Below are 21,871 nucleotides of genomic sequence, written 5' to 3'. Positions count from 1 at the left end.
TCGATTTTCATGGATTTACTCCAATTAACTTAATTGATAATTCAGGGACTTTCGCTTTCTTTTCAGGAATCCGACCCCCTATGGATCCAAAAGTTCCACCCTTTTTACTATAATGATGAGATATCCATTTTTGGCTAGAGAACTAAAAAAATTTTATAGGCGGCAATATTTCATAATTTTGAGGTAAAGCGCGTGCCAAAAAGAAACGTACTTTGGGTCAAAACTTGCCCAAAAACGCACTTTTTGGCCTGTTTGTTCAAAAGTTCACCTGCTGCAAAGTTCTCCTTTTGAAACCGAAAAAAAAGGAAAAATCACCTCTTCTGATCTTTTTTGTTTTCCCGTGTTATAATTTTAGATGTGATAGTACTAATGAGAAAAACCAATGATACGCTAATACAAATGAAAACTAACACTTATACTTATCCAAAAAAATGTATTATTGTTTGTTTGAGGTGAGGCTGATGAAAACATTTAGGCTATGTCGATTAAGAAAGTGTGCAATTGCCGTTTCTGATTGCTTACTGGCTAAAAAAAATACAGTTCAAGGAGACAGAAAATATTTGGTTTCGGGAAAACATAGGAAGCAATTGCAAATTGAAAAAGGGTCGAAACTTTGTGATAGCACATAGCACTGATAATTATGTTAGTTTTAGATGGGATTTGAGGGGCAAAGTTGTTCGCATAGTCGTCCCAGTTTTTGTTTCCATCGTAGTTTGAAGTTGATCAGTGGTTGTTGAAATGGCACAATTAGTACCAAAACTACAATCGTGTTTACGCAACCAAAACTCAATCGAATTCCGCGCAAAAAGATGTCTATTTGAATATCTTTGAACGCCTGGGGCGCATCGAAAGTATAAATGTGGTAAATGATGTTTATCGCTCCTCGATTATTAAGGTAATCAATAAATCCCACTGTTTTTTAATCAATTGAACTTTTTTGTCTCTAAGTTTTAACAAACGTGTTAGCATCATTTTTTCTAATCATTGTTTCCGGTTCTTTTAAAACACCATGATGATGCTCAATTGATTCAGAGACCGTTCTCAAGAAACAAAGTAAATGTAGGATAAACTCCTTTGGTTCTTTTGCTGTCTTCGTCCAAATTCTTATAAACAAAAAACTTTCAGGGTTAATTCACTTATTTTTCTCAGCATTTTTAGTGTTACCAATCCGCAGAACAATTTTTTTCCCTATCGAACACTTTCATGCTGTCATTGTCCAAGTTTTTATCTGATTTTCAAAAACAAACACGGAATGGAGATTTTGCGCTCTTGGCGTTTTTTTTCTCATAATTTTTTTAAAAATTAGCAAGCAACTTTCGAGGGAAATTCTTAAAATCAACTGAAATATATTGGCGCCATCAGCTCAAAATTGAAAACCGACACCTTTTTTGGGCTTGAAGTTAATTTAAAATTAACAAGTTTTGAAATGCGCCATTTTGACCAATAAGGAACGATTAGTGCTCCTATCCCCTTTAATGTCGTTTCAAGCTAAATTAATCGATAAAAAACAAAAAAGCGAAGTAATCGATTACTAAAAGAAGTATAAAGGAAGTTGACTTTAGAAGAAGACACTTTACTAAGACAGATTTCAAAAGCAAGCAATAGCATAGCCGAAACAATGAAATGTTACAAATTGTCAAACAGCTATAAGAAAGTAGACCATTTTGTTAAACAGTCTGATTCAAAGGCGAAAATTTGAAACAGAGACAAAGTGGTCCCTTGGGTACGAAATTTAACGGAGCGACCGAAAATCAGTACTAAATATCTACAATCCCGAAATGGTTAAGTTGGTGGCAATTAATGTGTGTTGTATTATCTTGCTTGCCCCATCTTCAGGCTGTCTCGTCTAATCGATACAATCGCAAAAAAATCCAAATGAAATTTACTTCAGATGAATATACGTCTATTACAGAAGGCTCTGAGTGGCCAGAATATAATAATCTAATATTCAAATCAAAAGGAAAGGGTCCGCGATTTATCAGCACAAATGTCTTATTCTAATTTGAATTCCAACTGACTCCACTAGACTCTCTCTGTAGAGAATCCTATTTTGATCAACACACAGTAATTTCATGCCACCACTCAGTTTGGCCTGCTAAGATTAATAGTGTCTATACAGACCACTATTCCTTTGAGGTACTTTAATTGATGATTTGGTCCAACACCGTCCAACTCCAATGTTTACCGTCCAACTCCAATGTTTACCCTCCAACTCCTTATCTTTCTTTGCATTTAATTTTAGTCAAGTCAAGCCATTTAATATCAGTTCTGGCATCTGCTTAAATCACCCGTTTGCACAAGGTTTAAGACCATGTCCCTCCCCTTGCCAACTCGGTTCTTTTATCAATCTTTTTACAGTTTCTTTTATCGGTTTCTTCTATCAATCGTTTTACGCTTATTAGATACCCGGAGTGCGGAAGATGTCATAATTCGACCCTGCAAACAAAAGTAATACGATTCTTATCAACTAATTCTTGACCTCTGTGAACTTCAGCCCTCGAGTTCAACTCAACCTCCAAACCATGTTATGTTTGCTCAGTGACCATTCCAAGGTTTTTATTTTACTTATCCCGTTAACAATCCGACCTCCCAGGGGTACGGGGAGACATTTTTCATGTGTAGCTACTTCATTTTAGCCATATAAAGGTTCTTTCTGTACTCGATTCCAATCCCGACCTTCTAGCTACCAGGGGAACGTAGCTCGTCTATTAGGGCCAAATTTATACCAGGAAGTCACCTCCGGGAAGCCAAGTAAGCCCCCCGTCTGTTCCTACTATTTAGGAAACTTAATGATCATGCTGCGGTCTATTACTTTCCTTTGACTACTTTTCTTGGATCTAATTGAACTGCTATTAATAGATCATTTGCAAGGCTAAACTGAACCCAATGTTTACAATGTCCAGTTTTAATTAATTCTACTACTCCATTGTTGCAATGTAGATGGCCATGAACTTTTGCTCCACTCTCCATCGATAAGTTTCCTTCCACTTATTAGTAAGTTGACTAGTTCATACCTCCAGGATTGAACTGGATTGAGCTGGAGAATATGCCACTTTCCGGTGTTATTCTCGGGGTTTCCTATGCATTTTTGGAGTCAAAATGCCCAAATATCAACTTAAGGTCAACCTGGAAACACTCGGGGTCAAACTTCCATGTTTGAGTTAAAATTCCATTGGGGTCCTAACTACCTAGTTTCATACATACCTAATTAAATTTTTCCAAGTTATCCCATTTCTAACGTCTAATAAGTTGGATACATTTTACTCTTTGAGGGTCTTTTTCCGGTTTCGTATCTTATGTCTATTGCCGCAAAAAATCTTTAATGGAGCGTGCACTATTTTGCGTGAATAGCCTATTTCCGGTCTGAGGGGGACTTTTTTCAAGTTCTGATAGCTTCCGATCCAACTGTTGGAAGTGGTTCATATTACAACACAATTACAATTGTACTTTGCCATTGCTTATCATCCCTGTAAGTTTCAGCTTCCTGTGCTCATTAGAGGCCAAGAAAAGACTTCCGGACGTTGGGGTGGGTTTGTTTTCTTAAGGCTTATAACCGGAAGTGGGGGTCGTAGGGATGTGGGTTTCCAAACTTCAGCGTTCCTCAACTAGACCTACAACATATTAAATATTGAGCCCAATACCGCAGCTAGTTTCCGAATTCTGATTGTGCCATTCACACTTCCGACACTATTATCACTTGCTCCCAAGGGTCGGAGGATTACCGTTTTTGATATGCCAGGGTCAAATCGTCTCTGCTATAGCTCCTCTGAACTTGTCAACATTAAATTCCTTAGTTCCGATTTGCATTTTGTCAATTTTTATTTTCTAGCAAGTGAGGTTCTTTGAATGTTGAACTATTTTGAACTCGACCCTTCGTTTGCTGTAATACTTAATGATGGCTCAATCTTACGCTCAAGTTACTATTAGCTTTACCATACTGCATGCAAGTCCCAAGGTAATAAACTCTACGTTCCTTTCTTATTTTGTTGAAAGTGCATTAGGATCACCGATCCTACTAGTAGCGTGCCGAGGGGGGAGGGGCGGAAGGGGGTGATTCCTTTTCTTCAAGTCTGATTGCCAAAATTCTCCAAAGGGACTAACTTTGGTATAATTTTATGAAATCTATTTTTTCGGTGAACAATCTCAAAATTTTTGCAAAGTCGCTTTTGCTGCCAATACGACTAATTTTGACAGGGAAGCGGACTCCAAAAAACGCAATTTTTTGGTCAAAATTTTTCAAAAAGTGCCTGAAAATTCCTTCTTTGGCCTTTTCGATAAAAAAATTTGCCTGCGGTGCAGAATTATTTTCACAAACTAGGTTTCTTATACTATTTCAGGTAAGCTCTGCTCGGGAAATCAAATTGGTCTACCAAAAAAAAATGTTCGACAAAATTTTCAAAATTTTTCGATAATTATTCCACCTCAGAAAACTTTTTGCACACGCCACTAATATCAGTTTTTTGGTTAAACAAAAATGATGAAACTGTTTTTTTTTGCTTACTTGTGTGTACACAAGTCCGGATATAGGATTTTCTCGTGGGGGGCGGATTTTCAAAATTTTTGTCGACCTTTTTTTTACTAATTGATTTTTCGAGCTCTCCCAAAGCATTGAAAAATCTATTTTTGGACTTATTTTCTGCGCCGCAGGAAAACCTTTGAAAAAAATTTGCCAAAAAAAGGGTGCGTTACCAGAAATGGGTCCATTAGAAAAATTTTAGGGTCCGTCACCAGAAATGGATATATCACCCTGAGGGCTGGGGGGGGGGGGGGGGTGGGATTGTTTGCCACCATCCACCGCCCCCTAAATCCCCCACTCCCACCGCCCCCCCCCCCCCCCCCCGTCTAATTCCGCCTCTGGGTGTACATGATAAAGATAAGCAGGATTCACTGTCAATCGTCTTGGACTACTATCACCAATGTGGCGCTTTCAAATTTTCATGTTTATGATATACATACGTTTTACTAAATTGAACACTTTCAAGTTACCATTTACCCAAACTTGCAAACTTGTTCCAGTTTTTCAAAAAAAAACGGAATTGGCGAACTTGTGCTCGGGTTGGTTTTTTGCAGACAATTTCGAATGGCAAAAAATGTTGCAGTTTTTCGCTGGTTGTTTCTATCCTGTGAAAAGTATTGACGCCTTGTCTTTAATTTGGAAAATTATTTCGGCTCTTTTCCAGTGTTTGCTCTACCTTTTGATTTTTTCTCAAATGCATTTTACAAATATATATCTTAATATCTGTGATAAAATGAGTGAACATGTAAAATGAACAGATTTTTAGCAAATTTCTTACATACAAATTGCCGTATGACAATTTTTCCCGGAGTTTTCGATGTTTCATCTGCGAGCCGTTATTTCAACTGCCACAATTTTTTCTCACTTTTCCTCAGATTCCTCAACATTGACCAGTTTGCAAAAAAGCTCTCAGTCAAACAAAGATCCCGGGTTGACCTCCATACACCGAAAATGCTTGTCATACAATTTCCATTTATGGAAAAATGCTTATCATAGAGTTTTCATACAATTTTCTGTACGTATGGAATTGTATGAAATTGTATGAAAAGAAATTTCCCATTTATGACAATTGTATGATAAGCATTTTTGGTCAACCCGGGATAACTACAACAAAATGTCTTCAAATATTCTGGCAAGGTTTTAGAAAATGCAAAAGAACCCTCCTTTCATCCAAAAGTCAATGAATATTACATGTGGCAAAACCATGACAATCCAGAAGAACAGAATAGCAGCAAAAGCTTTAGTTAACAGTCCTTTTCGAGTGATAGTTGACTTCTTCAATGTGATAGCACATCTGATGTATAGATAGGCGCACAAAACAATAACAACCAGAGAAATTGGCAACCCGGGTCTTAGGTTCTGCTGAATTTTATATCGAAGGCAGTTGGCGCATGTCGAAATACCATCAGAAATGTCTTTTTTGTTGTCGGTTCGAAACTGAAAGATGAAAAAAAAACAGTTGGAAATAAATTGGAAATCAGTTGATAATTTGCTAAAAAGTTTGCAATGAAGGTAAATCATAATTTCGTGTTTGACAATTTTTCCGTCAGAGCTTTTTTGTTTCATTGGTGTCATTGGTGCACGAGGCCAATTGGAATCCAGAGACAAAACTTTAAAACTGTTTCCAAATATAAGTGAATCATATTTACAAATTTCCCTGCTTCAGCTCTCAAATACGGGTAACGTAAGCTTTGACGTCGTATTAGTTTTCTCGCGGATTCTTCAACATGCAAATATAATTAGTTGTTCCGGATTCAACACATGAAAACGCCTTCAGCAAATTTTAAGCGGACTCCGGCCGTGTTGTATGCGGATTCCGCTTACTTTTTGTGGACTCCACTTACAATTTTTGCATTCGCTTACTATTTGCAGATTCCCCTGACAACGTATTTACAAGACACATATAATAATACTTTTTTGGGGACTCCACAAACTGTTTCCGATTCCACGAACCAAAAAAAAACAAAGAAGATAAGAAACTACCAATATTGCGGATTCAGCGACAAAAATGTTTTCTGCCTGTTGCGGACTCCAACACATTTTACAAAATACACAGTTTGGCCTCGCAAGGAACAGCTTTATTAGGAAAAAAGTTATTGAAATTGGTACGTATTTAGTGCATTTTTCATTTTTTAAAAACTTCTCAACAACTCTTACGCATGATGAAAGTTGCCGAGAGTTGGCTAAATTGTCCGCTATGTCCGTGTTTTATTGTTTTCGTTAAAGACAATTGTTGAGCCAATAACAAACCAAACAATGTAATATCAATGTGCCAGATCTGTTTTGCATTTTGTGACTAAAAGTTGACTGCATCAATGCGCAAAGTTCGCTCAATTTACACTTCGACTACAATCACAAAGTCAAAACACCAAAACCGAATGTGTTCCAGAAAGTCAAAACAAACTCAAAGTTTGTTGAGAAAGGCAAAACATAAGACAAACACAGTCGTCATTAATAAAATGTTAATACTTGAAGACCTATGTACAAATGAATGTACATAAACTTAAAAGAATAAAACTATTAAATGGAAGTAAGTGAATTAAGAACGTTCTAAAATACAACTGAGCTTTGTCTCGTATCGACCAATGGTCGTAACTAAATTGGTTAACAGGTATTAATTAAATACCGAAGGTCATTTAAGACACTAAAACAAGTCACAATATTTCCCACCGGGAAAAAAATAAAACTGCATACTAACTAACTAATTCTAAATACACCTTTTTCCCCCTTCGAGAATGAACAAAATTTTACAAACTGCGCCATGAAGGTAAAAATACAGCAAACAAAATAGTATCCATAATTGAGAGAGAATGTACAATGTACAGGGTGAATATACAGAATAAAATAAAACAACTAACCAAACTAAAACTAAGCCAACGGTAATCCACACATGTACATTAACATGTACAATTGTATTTACAGATAGCTACTAAAATCATAAGGTAAGGTATGGATAAAGTTTTTGCTTAATTTGGTACGAATTAGTTAAATTGGTCGTCAAAATGATCGAGTTTTGCTCTAATCTCCGAATCAATAGTTTGGGAAAATTTGCTACAGTTGTCTAACTCGTACGGATAATCCTTAGTGGTCTGATAAGCTGAGAGCGAGCCCGAGGAATTTTCGTTAAAGAAGGTCTTCATTGGTGAATTTACTGGTCTGACCGAAGGGAGAGAATTCTTTGATGACCAGGTTAATGTTGTTTCCGCAATAAGTGTTTGTCAGGGAGGAGCCTCCGCTAATGGTGTCAAGAAATCTGACGGTGATGAGACCGTGAAAGTTGCCCAGGAAATTCCGGGTGGGGTAGACTATGAGGGGGGGGGGGGGGGGGGGGGGGTGAAGTCCCTGTGTCATCGTTTTCCAGGACCACGCCAACAAAGCGATGATTTCCGTAAAAATGTGGAGGTCCCACATTCCTGCGTGGTCTAGATTGTCTTAGTTGTATCGTCGGGTTGACAGTAAAATCAGGAACACTATCTATCAGTATAGTGTTTTCTTTGACGATCTCCCTGAGGTCGGTGTGTACTGCCATTTTTGAGCTTGAGTGTGGGGAGTCGACGGTACCTGTAACACTTTAGCCCTGGTTAGATTCTTGGTGGTTCTGGGGTAGGTTATTATTGGTCACATCTTCGAAATAGTCGTCAGTTTTCCCGTCCTACGAATTTAGGTTTAATGAGGATGAGGAATCTGAAGAATTTCGAGAGGAGTCTTGAGTGGCCACGCTCACGGTCGGTGCACCAGTCCATGCTCTGTTTGTGTTAGCTCCTGAGGTGCCTTGTCTCGAATGCCCATAGGGTGTTGTAACTGATTTCTTTGGTGGTGAGAGCTTCCTTTTTTCCAGCTAAACTCGAATGGGTATGAAGTTTATGCCCGGTGGGTGTCTGGTTCACTATTATTTTTTAGGCCCAGGGAGTATTTTTCCATTGATAGCCAGGTCTGATCTACGTAACACGTGGCCGTGTCAAGGGTTATGGTGTGTTCGGAAGTGTCGATTTTATCCCCCTGAACCAGATTAAAATATGGGTGCCTACTTTTCCTGTTAGAGCCCTTTCTATATAAATTACCTCCAATGACTGCGTTTTTTAGAGAGGTTCTGGAGCTTGTTTGATATCGTCTGCGTTTGTATTTGTAGTGACCGTCCTAGCTAGCGGCAGGTTGTCTTCTGAGTCTGAGGTGTTGTCCTTTTCCTCATCCAGGTATGCGTCTTCTGCCCCGTCGTGGAGTTCCCAGTTGTTGGCCCGATGTTTCGACATGATAGCTTTCCCTTTATCTAAATGATCAATATCGGACAAAAAATTTTCCACCTAGTGTTCGCTGTTCTATTAAAGTGTTTCTCAAAAGGGGTACAGCCGATAGCGGGTTGTTTCGAAATTCTCAAATACCAAATGATTTTCTCAATCGACTCGATTAGTGATGGCTTTGGTAATTCGAACGACATTGCCAGTAGTTTCGATTTGACGTGTAAACTAATCTTTCCACTAGCCCATTGGATTTGTGATCGCCGACTGTACTGTAAATAATTTCAATCTTGAATTTTTCGCAGAAATTTTTGAAATCATGGGATAAGAAGCATGACCCATGGTCGAATCAGATTTTTCTTGGGAACCCGTGTAGATGACAGTAATCGTTTAAGAAGGAATTGACATTTTCGTAGAGGTGTTGTTAACGATTTTGGCCGAAGGGAACTTTGTGTAGCGGTCAAAGCACAGAAGATTGTATTTATTATTACCCCAGAACGCATCTAACGGTCCCGTAAAGTCCAGATTGATTTCGTCATTCTGGAGTATCAACTTCGGAAGTTTCGAAATATTATGGGTACCTAGTAACACTTTATGTTCTTACCAGCTTTTAAACACTGACTACACGTTCTCCCGTGGTGGTAAATTTCTGAATAAATGTGCGGCCACCACAAGTATTTGGCAAGTGATTTCATCCCAAACTGTCCTGGATGAAACTCATGGAGCATCGAATTGAAGGTTCCCCTGATGATAGCTGGAACGACTAATTTGTTATCGAGAAAAAGTAAATTGTCCTTCACGTGTAGATCTTTTGCATAAATTTTCATGTAAGCTCCGTATATGCCCATTGGTCGATTTGTCTTTATCGTCTCAATCAAGTCCCACAGCACTTTATCTTCCCTGGTCATAATTTGCAACAGTTTCTTTGAGCAGTGGTTTTCAGGGCGAATAGGGGAATTGGGAAGATTTAATTCCGACTTGTATCTTCTTAAGAGGCCCGCGTGGTCGGGTGAAAGTCGGTCATCTCTGGATTTGAGAGCGATATTATGTTCTTCGGGGATGATCAGTAGTGGTTCAGTAGCTTTCTCCATAGGGAACTCTAGCCGTTTTTTGGAAGATGGTAAAAATTGTCTGTTTTCTAATGAATTCTCTAGCCGGGATTGTAATAACTCGAGAGTAAGTATTTACAGCGACCGTATTTACAACGCTATTATATCTACAGTATTTACAGTTATACATTTAGAATGTAGTTTATTCAATAAAAATTTCTGAATTTTATCGATTTAAGAGACTACAAATTCGTCGTCATAGTGAGAAATTGGGAGGGTTTTGCCCAAAAGAAGTCTAGATAAAAGGTCCGTAAAGCACATGTCTTTTCCCGGTAAATGGGATATTTTAAAATTGAATGGTATAAGTCTGTTCACCTAACGGGTCAATCGACTGTGCATCGTTTTGTGCCCGTGCTTTGCTGAGAGTGCTGATAGTAATGCTTTGTGGTCTGTTACTATTTGGAATTCAGTTCCATACAAGTAGTTTCTAAAATGTTCTGTTGCCCATACAACTCGTAACGACTCTAATACTTTGGTAGAATACTTCATTTCATGGTTATTCAAAAAATCTCGACGCGAACGCGATTGTTTTCCACTGGTCGCCCTGTAGCTGTTCTAGGTTGCACCAGTCCGTTGTCTGAATCGTCTGTTTTTAGTCTTGTCTTCTTTTTTATATCAAAGTGACTGTTTTCTGTGATTTTTACAATTTCCGCTTTTAAATTCTCAAACGCTATAGAGTGGTCATATTCCCATTTGTGAACCGATTTTTTATTTAGAAGAGGACGAAGGGGAGAGCTTAGGGTCGATAAATTAGGGACGAAATTTACATACTGGTTTATCGAACCGAAGAACGAGCGTAATTCGGAAATGTTCTTGGGTATTGGCAAACTTTTTATCGCGTCTGCTTTACCGACCAAAGGTCGTACTCCATCGCCGGAAATTTTGAAACCAAGCCATTCGATATCTGATTTAAAGAATGCACATTTTCCCCATTTAACTGCCATATTGTTCTTATCTAATATTGATAAGATTATATACACTATTGTTTTATGTTCTTCCAAAGATCCCCTTGAGGCTAATAGGATTTTAACTATGTAACAATTTGTGAAAGGGATATTTTCCAGCAGTGAGTCCATAACCCGTTGGAATTCGTTTCACATGTCCCCCAGTCCGTAAATTCCCGTTAAAAATCGATATGTTCCGGTAGTTTTGCCGCCTACTATGCTATAATTACATTGCTTACTCGTTTGTTTGCATAGTTTCATTTGGCCATACGCGTTTTTCAAGTCTAAAATGCAAAACCAAACTCGTCCATTGGATTTCTCTGAGAATTGAAGGGTCACGTTGTCTATAAGTTCATAGATGTTCGGTATTTGATACTTATTTTTAAAAATTTGATCGTTCAATAATTTGGAGTCTAAAGCCAGATTGATCGAAGCATCCTTTTTCCGAGTAATTATAATTGGGCTGATAAAACAATCTTCATCGCATTTCTCTAATATTATTATATGACCTTCTGTCTCCATTCTTTTCAATTCTTCGTTTCAATCCAGCTAGTAAGTGAAGCGGTACTCTTCTCCCTTTGGATTGTATTGGTTTAAAAGGTGAGTGGAAATTTGTTACTTTTCGATCGTCGGGTATTTTCTCCACTCTAGTGAATAGTTCTTTGAACTCGTTAAAAATCCTGTCGGATAAAGAAGGTAAGTTTTTGTACTCACTCTCAGGTGTAGGTTGATTGAACATGCAAATCGGTTGGGGGCATTTCCTCTGAGTCACTTCTATGCCCAGCTTGAGTAAATGGTCGTTCACCAGGATGTTTCGTTCATGTCCTCCAGTTATGAAGAACGGAGTTTCTTCACTGATCCACCCATTGAATTGTGTCCTAACGATTATCTTTCCTAAGATATTGATCGTGTCGTTGGTGAATCCGCAATATAAATCTTTTACCCTTTTCTTCACTGGGTTTATTTTGAGGTTCGGATATCTCAGTTTGATTTCGTGTAAATCGTTTTGTTTTAAGAAACTTACGGGGCTTGCTGAATCTACTGGTATGTTCATATTTACAATCATATCCCAGTCAATGCCTACGTTCAGAAGTTTCTTTGTTTCAAGACCGTTTTTGTCGTAGATAGTTCTCACACTCAGCACCAAAAAGTTGTCATCGTCGCTCTGTTCGTACTCGTTACACGCATTTATAACATCATACGATTCTTGGTTTTCCGCCCACGAGTTTTGCGGAGGTACGAATGTACAATTCTCTGTATTCACATAATTATCCGTTACAGTATTTACAGTTGGTCTTTTATTACGCGATTTACATAATTTGGCGAAGTGTCCTTCTTAATTGCAAATTTTACAAGTTATGTCCTTCGCTGGGCAGACGTTTAAATAGCCTTTCGTAAATGCATACCCACCTTCATGCATGAATTACTCCGTTCCATGTTTAGGCTCGGTTCCTTTTTGATCTGGTTATGGTTGTTAAAAGATTTAAAAGTTGTCCCGTTGGTCAACGACCGTGCCATATTCGTCAATTTTTGGTGATTAAAATATCCCTTTTCGTCGATTAATGCTTGCTTAAGTGCTTCCAACGGGCTCACGGTAGCTGACAGTAGTTTCCTCTGGGTGTCTGTGTTTTTCATATTGCAGATGAAACTGTCCCTTATCCACTCTGCCTCGTCGGATTCCTTGATGTTACACATGCTAGCCAGATCCGTCAGGGCTCCCCAAAATTGTTCATAAGATTCGCGGTCTTTCTGCTTCCGATTTAATAATTTGTATCTTTCGAACGTAAGGTTGGGCGGTTTGTTAAATGCTGCGTCAAGTTAACTCCAGAACTCGGAGAAGGTTATTGTCAATATCTTGACTCTCGGGTTCTTCTGTGAGAAGACTCTTTTTCCTTCGCTCCCTAAGGCTAAAAACAAAAGTGAACGCAATTTCTTATCCGCCTCCGTTCGTCTCATTCCATTGAATTTTCTCTTTTCTTCGTTGATCCGCTTTTCTTCTTCAGATTCGTACTATTTAATGGCGTTTTTGTTCCTATTCTCTCTGATGGCTCTTTCCGCGTCCGTCTCGTTGCCTGTTGCTTGTTCCAAAATGTGTATTTGCGTTTCTGGGATCTCTGGTCCGTGCAGACTCTCTAAATCCAGAATTTCTTTAGCAATGATCGCCAATTGAAATTGGTCGCTCCATTGGGTCCAGGCATGTGGTGGCTCTAGAGTATGGTTAGGTCAAAAGGGGGAATTCCACGCACGTTCGATGTCTGCTGGCTGCGCAATAATAAAATGTTCTAAGCCTGTAGACCTATGTAAAAATGAATGTACATAAATTTAAAAGAATAAAACTATTAAAAGGAAGTAAGTGAATTAAGAACGTTCTAAAAGACAACTGAGCTTTGTCTCGTATCGACCAATGGTCGTAACTAAATTGGTTAACAGGTATTAATTAAATATCGAAGGTCATTTAAGAAACTAAAACAAATCACAACAGTCATATAGTTCGAAGTGGGACAAATAGGTCAACCATTTATATTAATCTATCTTTGTGCTTTAAGTTTGAAATTAAATCTCAGCAAAGAGTCCATTAAAAGACCTCCCCAAGAAATTTCAGATAAAAATACAAGGAAATTTCAGCGGAACTGCTTTAAACTTTGGAGAATTTTTTTTCTAAATTCAGGTTTTAGAGAAGATTTATCTTGAGAAATTTCAATTTTAAGGTTAAAATTTGAAAAACAACATCTTCGAGAAGATTCTTTGTCACGTAGATACAACCCCTAACGAAATATAGATAACCAGCTAACTTCTTTTATGAAAGACTAACTTTATAATACATCTTCAATTTGAATATTTCTATTAGTGTTCAGTTAACATAAAAAAACTCTTGATATAAGGTTTCAAAATGATATTCTCACTGTTAAAAATTTTTGCCTTTGCTTTTTGTTTTGTGCTAAGCTTGAAAAATTTGTATTTATTCAAAAAAAAACAAGATTTTGCGCAGCTGATGTGTCTTTCTGAGATGTCCATTGTTGTCGAAACTTGATAATTCAAACACAACCGAAAACAATTTTTGCTTCGATCTAGTTTTGATTTATTAGCTGAGCAACTGACTAGTATTTCGTTTGTTTGATTTTTGGTTTTGCAAAAGCAATTTTCAACTGAGCAACTGTGTGTGCCTAAATTTGAGCCTCAATTCACCAAAAAAAGAGAGACAATTTAGTACCTACAAAAACTTTAAAAATTTTTTTCTGTTTTATATTATCATTAATAAGAAGAAATGCATTAAAATTGACATGCTTTCTAGTCCTAACAGTGAGTAGGATTTCTATTTCAATCTTTTTTTTTGTTGTTTCAATTTCATGCAATTTGGATCTTGTTGAGAAGTTGCTCCACTTCTTGTTACAAGGACACGTCAAAAACTTTCGGATTCTTATCTTCCGCGCTTGCGAGCATCATCCATCACATGCATTCTGGATCGCTTGCGGTTTTAAATACAAAACACCTCGGTAGATAAAGCCTTCTATTTGACATTTTTTTCTATAACTTTGTCTTTTGTCAATAATTCAATTTCCCCCTTATAACGTGATTCAGTTCCCAACATTGTCTCCAGGCACTGTCCACATTGAAATATTTTGTATCGGCTCGGGCTGCTGATAGTTTCTTTGAAATTTAGATCCCTAGATGACGTGGTAGTGAAGGATTCCCACCAACTGCTTGTTCCGTGGTAAGGGTGATCACTGTTGATTAAGGTTGCACATTTCAATTTGAGCACAGTGTTGGTTTGTTTTCTTGAAAACACCACTTCGTGTTTTTGAGCCTACTGAAATTCTTGACTCTATCAGCCATTGAACGTGAGCATAAGGGCCGCAAAAACTGAAGTCATTTTTCCATAGAAGTTTACCAATCCACAAATTGAGTTTTTCATGGTATGCTCGTACAATAAACAAAACGAGTTCTTCTTAGATCGCAGAAACTTTTCTGCTACGAATCTTCAAATTGCCAAACATCTCGTTTGAGGTGTCTGCGTATGCATTGCTAGATTCACATAGCTGCACTGGCTCAAGTCACCCAGTGTGACTATGTTATTTATTTTCTATCGACTGCTTTAATGGTAGCTAAAATAATTACAGAAAAGTCGCTGAGCATCAGGCGTCAGCTTTACCTGGGCCTTCTAATCTTGGAGTGTATGCAATGCTCTGCTGGCCCATAGATTACGCGCTGATTGACAACAATTTCCAACCGAAGAGTCCAAATCTGTTCATATTTGGCGTGCGGAGTTATGCTATTGATGAATAAAATTACAGTTTCTTTTTTTTGTTTCTTTTGATTCAATTTACGCAACCTGAATGCATTAAAACTATTTTTCTTGCAATCTAGTTAATTTGTTTGATCGGCCTTAAGCAAAGAAGTAAGTGTAAGTTTTAAATTGAAAGTGCTCAGAGCGATAATTGGTTTCAAAACAAATCAGTTGTTTTAAATCAAAACATTATATCCAGGATCAAGAGATGTCATAGGTTCAAACCAAATCCATCATATATTCATATTTAACTAAGGTTTACTTTAAATGTATTCGGCATTCATATAATCTTTGACCGGATAGGTTTTTACATCTTCTTAGTCTTATAACAATTCTTATAACAATGAACTCCTTCTGAAGAACAGCAGAAGGAGTTCATCGACGGCTGGGATCCTCTCTTCATCGGCTACTCTGCAGCGATTTATTTTCATACCAGCGATGCAAAAATAAATTCATGGACAACTCAAGCCAAGAAAATGAGAAGGTCTATGCCCCCAAAATTCGAGGTACGAGATGCCTTGAGAACACGTGAGCGGGCAGGTCTAGAGAACAAGTTGCCGGTGTGGGACGATGGCAGGATTATCGTGAATGAAGGACACATCGCACTGAAAGGAGACGAAATGGTGTTTGCCACAAGGAGGTACCGGGCACCTTACGGACTGGAGCAGGTGGAAATGAGACAGGAGGGAAAGGAGCTGGATGCAGCAGGCCCATTGTATGTGGCTCTGACAGAGTATAAGAAAACGGGTCCAGCGACGCCATCACCCCTATCAGTGGACACCCCTGGGGATAAAAGGAGTGGTCCCGTAGAAGATCGACTCAGGAGGATTCTTGAGAGAAGAGAAGCAGAATCGTTGTTACTGTTGTTTGGACGATTTCTTCATTTATGAAGTGTGATGGTGTTTGAATGTCTTGCTGTGTAAGATTTCTGGTTCCAATGAAATTTTTATTTTGTATGACTGTTGAATTTAAGCTGTTATTTCGTGTATCAGGTAAAAATATAATATAATTTAATGGTGTTGCGTCAATCGTTAATGGTTTTACTTTTACATAATCTCTGTGAAAAGATATTACAATAATGGCTTGACTTGAGATATCTTGTGGAATATTTATAAATGCTGGATGAGATCATTCAGGGTCCCAAACGTAATCTGATTGTTCTGCAATGACAGTGTCGTCATTCGTATTTTGGGGACTAACATTTTTTCTTGCTTGTGCAATTAAATCTAGGTTGTGGGTAAAATAATCTATTATAAACCAAGCTAAAATGTTTTGTAAATCAAGTTTAGTGTTTTGTGAGACATCATTTTGGGTGAAATTTTCGCGGATTATATGTAAAAATGTTGAAAATACTGTGATTTTGTTTCTTACTTTTGTATGTTTAGATGTTTGGGTTGGTGACGTACTTTGAACTTCTGTCTTTTCTAATATAGATCTATAACTATATATTTTTTCAAAAACTTCGTTAGTGAATATGGAGTTTGCTCTTTGTGAATTATGATATTGTATACTTTTAATATTTTCTATGAAAACTTTTGAAAATTCTAAATCAATATCGTCTGTTTGGATTGCATATTTACCATGAGCTGTTCGTGGTGTGCTGAATTCTATGGTGTAGGTTCCGTATTGTTGTGTTAGGTCACATATGTCTTTCAAATAATGTTCTACAATCTGTCTTTTGATTTTTACATCCGGGAAATCTGCTTTGCATGGACTGATTCCTGGTTCAAACAAATATACGAGTAAGTTTTTACAAAATCGTGTTTGTCCTCTATCATTAAGTGAATCTATAAGAAAGGGAAAAACTGCTTCTTCATCCGGACATTCTTCACTTTGAGTGTGGCTCATTTTTTCGTTTTATGACTGTTAATATATAATTATCAATATGTCTAATTGGTTGATTCCAATTTTTTAGGTGTACTGGTTTGTGTTTATACTGCTTTTTATTCTTCTTTTTCCTCTTTTTGATGAGTTTGAAGTTGTTTCTGAATCGGAAAAATATAATTGATCATGGATGGGGCAATTTTTATTTATTGATTCTCTTAATTTGTATAATTCGTCTAAACTACTGGCTTCTGATTCGGAGAATGCGTTTCTGCTTTTCGAAACTCTTTTTCGGGTTATTTGTCTTTGTTTGCTTATAATTTTTCTTTTTTATTGTTTGTCGTTTTGTTCGAATGTATTCAACTGTTTGTGTATACAGTTGGATACATTCTGTATCCCTTTACAACCAAAAATACGATTACAATAGACAACCAAAAATACGATTACAAGATCGTACTTTTGGTTGTCTATTTCACAATTGTGTAAAACGATTGTTTGTTTAATTCCTAAATTTTTGAATGACATAAGGTTTAGGATGAGGGATGCAAGAAGTTATTAGTGATTTTTGATTTTCCTTAATCCTGTTAATCCTTACGATTTTTTGGTTCGCTTGGAGAGGCAACTAATTTCTAAGTTAAATTCAAATATCTCTGGTGCTGAAATTACAAGTAATTTCAGCACTTACAAATAAGTGGGTTGTTAGTTGGATGGATTATGATTAGTTAATAATAAATATTTTACAGTGGTACAATATCTAATTTATCCAATAATAAAATGTAGTTTAGATCAGGTTCCAATATACTGGTTTATCGCAAAATTAGAGGAGAGAAGAAAGCAACTGATTTCAATTTTTTTAATGAATTTTTTGACTGTAACTAAAAACATTCTTCATAACTTATCGTTTTTAGTATATTGGTTAGTTTTACAGTGAGAATAATCAATGAGAATAATTTTTTACAGTGAGATTAATCAAGTTATAAAAAATACTTTAAAACAAAGAATTATTTTTTTAATTAAAAAACAAATACATATGAATTGTAGTTGGAAAGTTGAATACCAAATGAATATACTTGACAATTTTAGTATAAAAGTAGGTATCAGGTATTAAAAAAATTGAGGATTGACAGGAAAGGAACTATGTAAAAATTGTAGCTGGTTTGAACTAAAAACATGTTTTAATTGAAACTTATAGAAATGAAACACGCGTATTGTTGAGATTAAGATACAATTAAAGTTGCAAAACTGAAAAAACATCATTTTTAAGAGAAACTTAAGAGTTTGTGTTTTCTTTGTTTCTTTGTCTTACTTTTGGAGTTTGCGAGCATTTTTCTTTATCTTTGAATGGTTGTACTCGACTTTTTTTAAACGAAATTGAAGCTCACACTAATTTTTAAAACATCCCAAAAACCGAATTAATAATCGAACTCAACTTCAAACATCAGTTGAATCAAACCATAGTATTTCAGCCATGCATCAAACAATTTACCAAGATTTTATTTTACCTGTTCCATATTGATAACGAAATCGATAAAAATGACGACAGGGACAAACAAACAGGCAATGCCAATGGCAGCATAAAACTTTTTCCGTCGAGATGGTCTCATGATGTTGTTGGCTTCAGCGCCCAATGAAATATTAACAAAACGTTCTAATGCCACTGCCAGAGATATCAGAAGTTGCGTCCAAAAGGTAGAAATATCTAGCAATAATCTGATGAACACTGTTGCCGTATAAAGGTTGCTCATAGGACCCTCACGACTTTTATCTATAGGAGTTCTTCCTCTGAATCCTGAACAAAAAGATCACCAACCTCATCATCATCATCATCATCATCATCATCACCATCATCATTATCATCATCATCCTCATCATCATCATCATCATCATCATCATCATCATCATCATCATCATCATCATCATCATCATCATCATCATCATCATCATCATCATCATCATCATCATCATCATCATCATCATCATCATCATCATCATCATCATCATCATCATCATCATCATCATCATCATCATCATCATCATCATCATCATCATCATCATCATCATCATCATCATCATCATCATCATCATCATCATCATCATCATCATCATCATCATCATCATCATCATCATCATCATCATCATCATCATCATCATCATCATCATCATCATCATTATCATCATCATCATCATCATCATCATCATCATCATCATCATCATCATCATCATCATCATCATCATCATCATCATCATCATCATCATCATCATCATCATCATCATCATCATCATCATCATCATCATCATCATCATCATCATCATCATCATCATCATCATTATCATCATCATCATCATCATCATCATCATCATCATCATCATCATCATCATCATCATCATCATCATCATCATCATCATCATCATCATCATCATCATCATCATCATCATCATCATCATCATCATCATCATCATCATCATCATCATCATCATCATCATCATCATCATCATCATCATCATCATCATCATCATCATCATCTTCTTCTTCTTCTTCTTCTTTTGTCATTTACGCCCCGTGGGGGGCCTTGATTCCCAGTTTCCAGGACATGTGCTCCAGTGTCTTGAAATGTTGTTTTTTGTCACCCAAGTACCGCATTCTTCGCATTGGATTCTGGCTCTCGTTCCGGCGAATCGTCCTGTGATAATGGCGTTGGTTACTTCTGGGGCTGTCGGGTGTTCTCCTCGACAGGTCCTCCGGTGTCTTGCCATGTTGCTCAACGACAGGGACCTCTGACACTTCGGACAGAACCCACCCTGCCCTCCTTGGCACGCCTTGAAGTGGTTTGTCAGAGCAGCCTGGTCCGAAAAACTGTCGTTGCACTTTGGACACTTGTAGTCCACTGACTCCCTTCTGTGTGCTTTTCTCTCGTGATTCGTCCGTCCTCCTTTTGTTGCGCACATCTTGTCGCATCCGTCCCAGCGGCAAGGCCAACCGCTGTCACTTATTCTCTCTCTATTCCATTGTGAGCGGGCCGGTTTTTCCGATCCTCTGTGCCAGTTGCACATTTGCGTCTCCCAGTTTTTGAGGAACGTCCTGCGATCTGTAACGGTCTTCTTCCATCGTTTCCGGTCATTGGTGAGGTTCTCGCTGTTGTCGTCTTCGTGTCCCGCTTCTTTCAGCAGTCTGCGCCAGTACTGGATGGTGTTGCCTCGCGAGTTCCCACTACGTGTCCTCTCCATGTCCCAGGATCCGAGCACGGCTTTCTTCACAATCCTCTCATCCGACATTCTGAGAACGTGGCCCATTCGCTCTAATGCTCTGCACTCGATCTTAGTCCTTATCGATTCAATGTTCAACTGTCTGCGGATCTCGTAGCTGTTGACTCCTTCATTCTGCATCCTTATCAGTGTGTGAGGTTTTCCATTGTTCCACACAAACCTGTAGGCTCTGTCTGCAACGCTCTGGAACTTCTGGATGTCGGTCGGTGTCCATGCTCTGACGCTACAGTCAAACAGGAGAGTGGACTCCACTACGGCTTGGACCACCAATGCTCTGGTGCGCTTGGAGAGGCTCGAATTCCAGAGCCATTGTTTCACCTTGCTCCACGCGTGGTACCCTCTCTTGATCCTGGCTCCTCGGTCTTCTCGTTTCCCGATGAGCGTTCCCAGCATTCTAGTCTTCTGGGCGCTGGTAGTTGCAAAAGTGATGGATTCTTCTTTGCCGTCGTGGCATTTCTCTTCAAACTCCATCATTTTCTTCTTGATCACCTCTTTCCCTATGACGAGCTCTTCGGTCCAACCAAGTAGAGAGGTGTCGTCTGCGAACAACGAGTCCTCCAGGATGAAATTACACTTGTTGCTGCTATGCAATGCTCTGGGCCCTTCTCTCGGTGGGAGGCTGCCTCCTGGTGTCCACCTCCAGGTGAGACCGCACTCTTGACCTCTCTCCGCCGCCTCCTTTCTCCTTTCTCTTTCCGCTCTTCTTATTGCTTCGGCATGATATACGTTGAAAAGGATAGGTGATGTTGCGCACCCCTCTCTGAGTCCTCTGGCTGGGGCCCAATCATCGCTGAGACCTTCCTTTCCTTTCACCCGGTATCGCGTTTCTTCATGGAGACCTTTCAGCAGATCGAGCACCTTGTCCGTCATGCCAAATCTGGCTAACATACCCCACAGAAGGGGTTTATTGGTGCGAGGGTAAGCCTTGGTGATGTCTAGGAGGACAGCCCCTGGCCGGTTCTCGTTACACTCGTCTGTCATCCCGTACACTCTTCTTGTTTCTTCTTCCATCCGGATAATGATCTGCGTTGAGTCAGCCGTAGACCTTCCACCACGGAAACCGTTCTGGTTCTCGTCCAGAGCGCCAATGGTTTCTGCCCATGTCCGGAGTCTCGTCGCGAGGATACGTGCGATCAGTCTGCTCGCCAGTGGTAACAGGCACACTCCACGGTAGTTGCCCAGGTCGTTCTTGGGACCTTTCTTGTGCAGGGGAATGACCCAGCCTTCCTTTATTTCTTCTGGCCAGTCCTCCGGTTTCATGTCTATCAACTGCCCAATCATCCTGTGGAGCTCCTGCTTAATTAGTTTGCTGGCCACCTTTACTGCTAGCATCCGAACTCCGTCGTTCCCTGGTGCTCCATCCCTTATCTTGGCCAACTCTGTTTCAAACTCGCTCCACGTGACCACTCTCTCCAGTTCAATGGCCGCTTCTAGTGCTGTCTGGTCGGTGCGTTCGGGGATCTCTTCCATGGTCCTAACGATCTCGTCTCGTCCCCTTTCGTATCTGTTCTCTGATACTTTCATAAAGTGACTTCGGAACTCTTCGGGGCTGAATGTTTCGTCTTCAAAGGTGCAGTTGTCTCTGATTCCAATACGCTTCAGCGTCTTGTACAGCGTCCCGATGTCACCTTGGAGTTCTGCCTTCCTCGCGTCTTCGACAATCTCCATCCACTACTCTTCTTCCCACCGTTTCT

The 21,871-nt window shown here is 38.6% G+C and overlaps 2 protein-coding genes across 2 annotated transcripts in view; both read right to left on the bottom strand.

Annotated features, from left to right (window-relative positions):
- LOC134844200 (YTH domain-containing protein 1-like) overlaps positions 1-21,871 on the bottom strand; it is a 177,958-nt gene that overhangs the window by 56,222 nt on the left and 99,865 nt on the right. The gene's annotated exons all lie outside the window — the stretch shown is intronic.
- LOC134844751 (uncharacterized) lies at positions 5,657-18,702 on the bottom strand (the record flags this gene model as incomplete). Its single annotated transcript, XM_063861566.1, is given in 2 exon segments — positions 5,657-5,953; positions 18,416-18,702. Coding segments are annotated over 2 exon segments (584 nt in total), but the record flags the coding sequence as incomplete, so codon positions are not given.

Source organism: Symsagittifera roscoffensis, chromosome 4 (genome assembly GCF_963678635.1).
Source record: "Symsagittifera roscoffensis chromosome 4, txSymRosc1.1, whole genome shotgun sequence".
NCBI classification, from domain to species: Eukaryota; Metazoa; Xenacoelomorpha; order Acoela; family Convolutidae; genus Symsagittifera; species Symsagittifera roscoffensis.
Note: the sequence above shows the minus strand (reverse complement) of the source record. Positions and strands in the feature narration are given on the sequence as shown.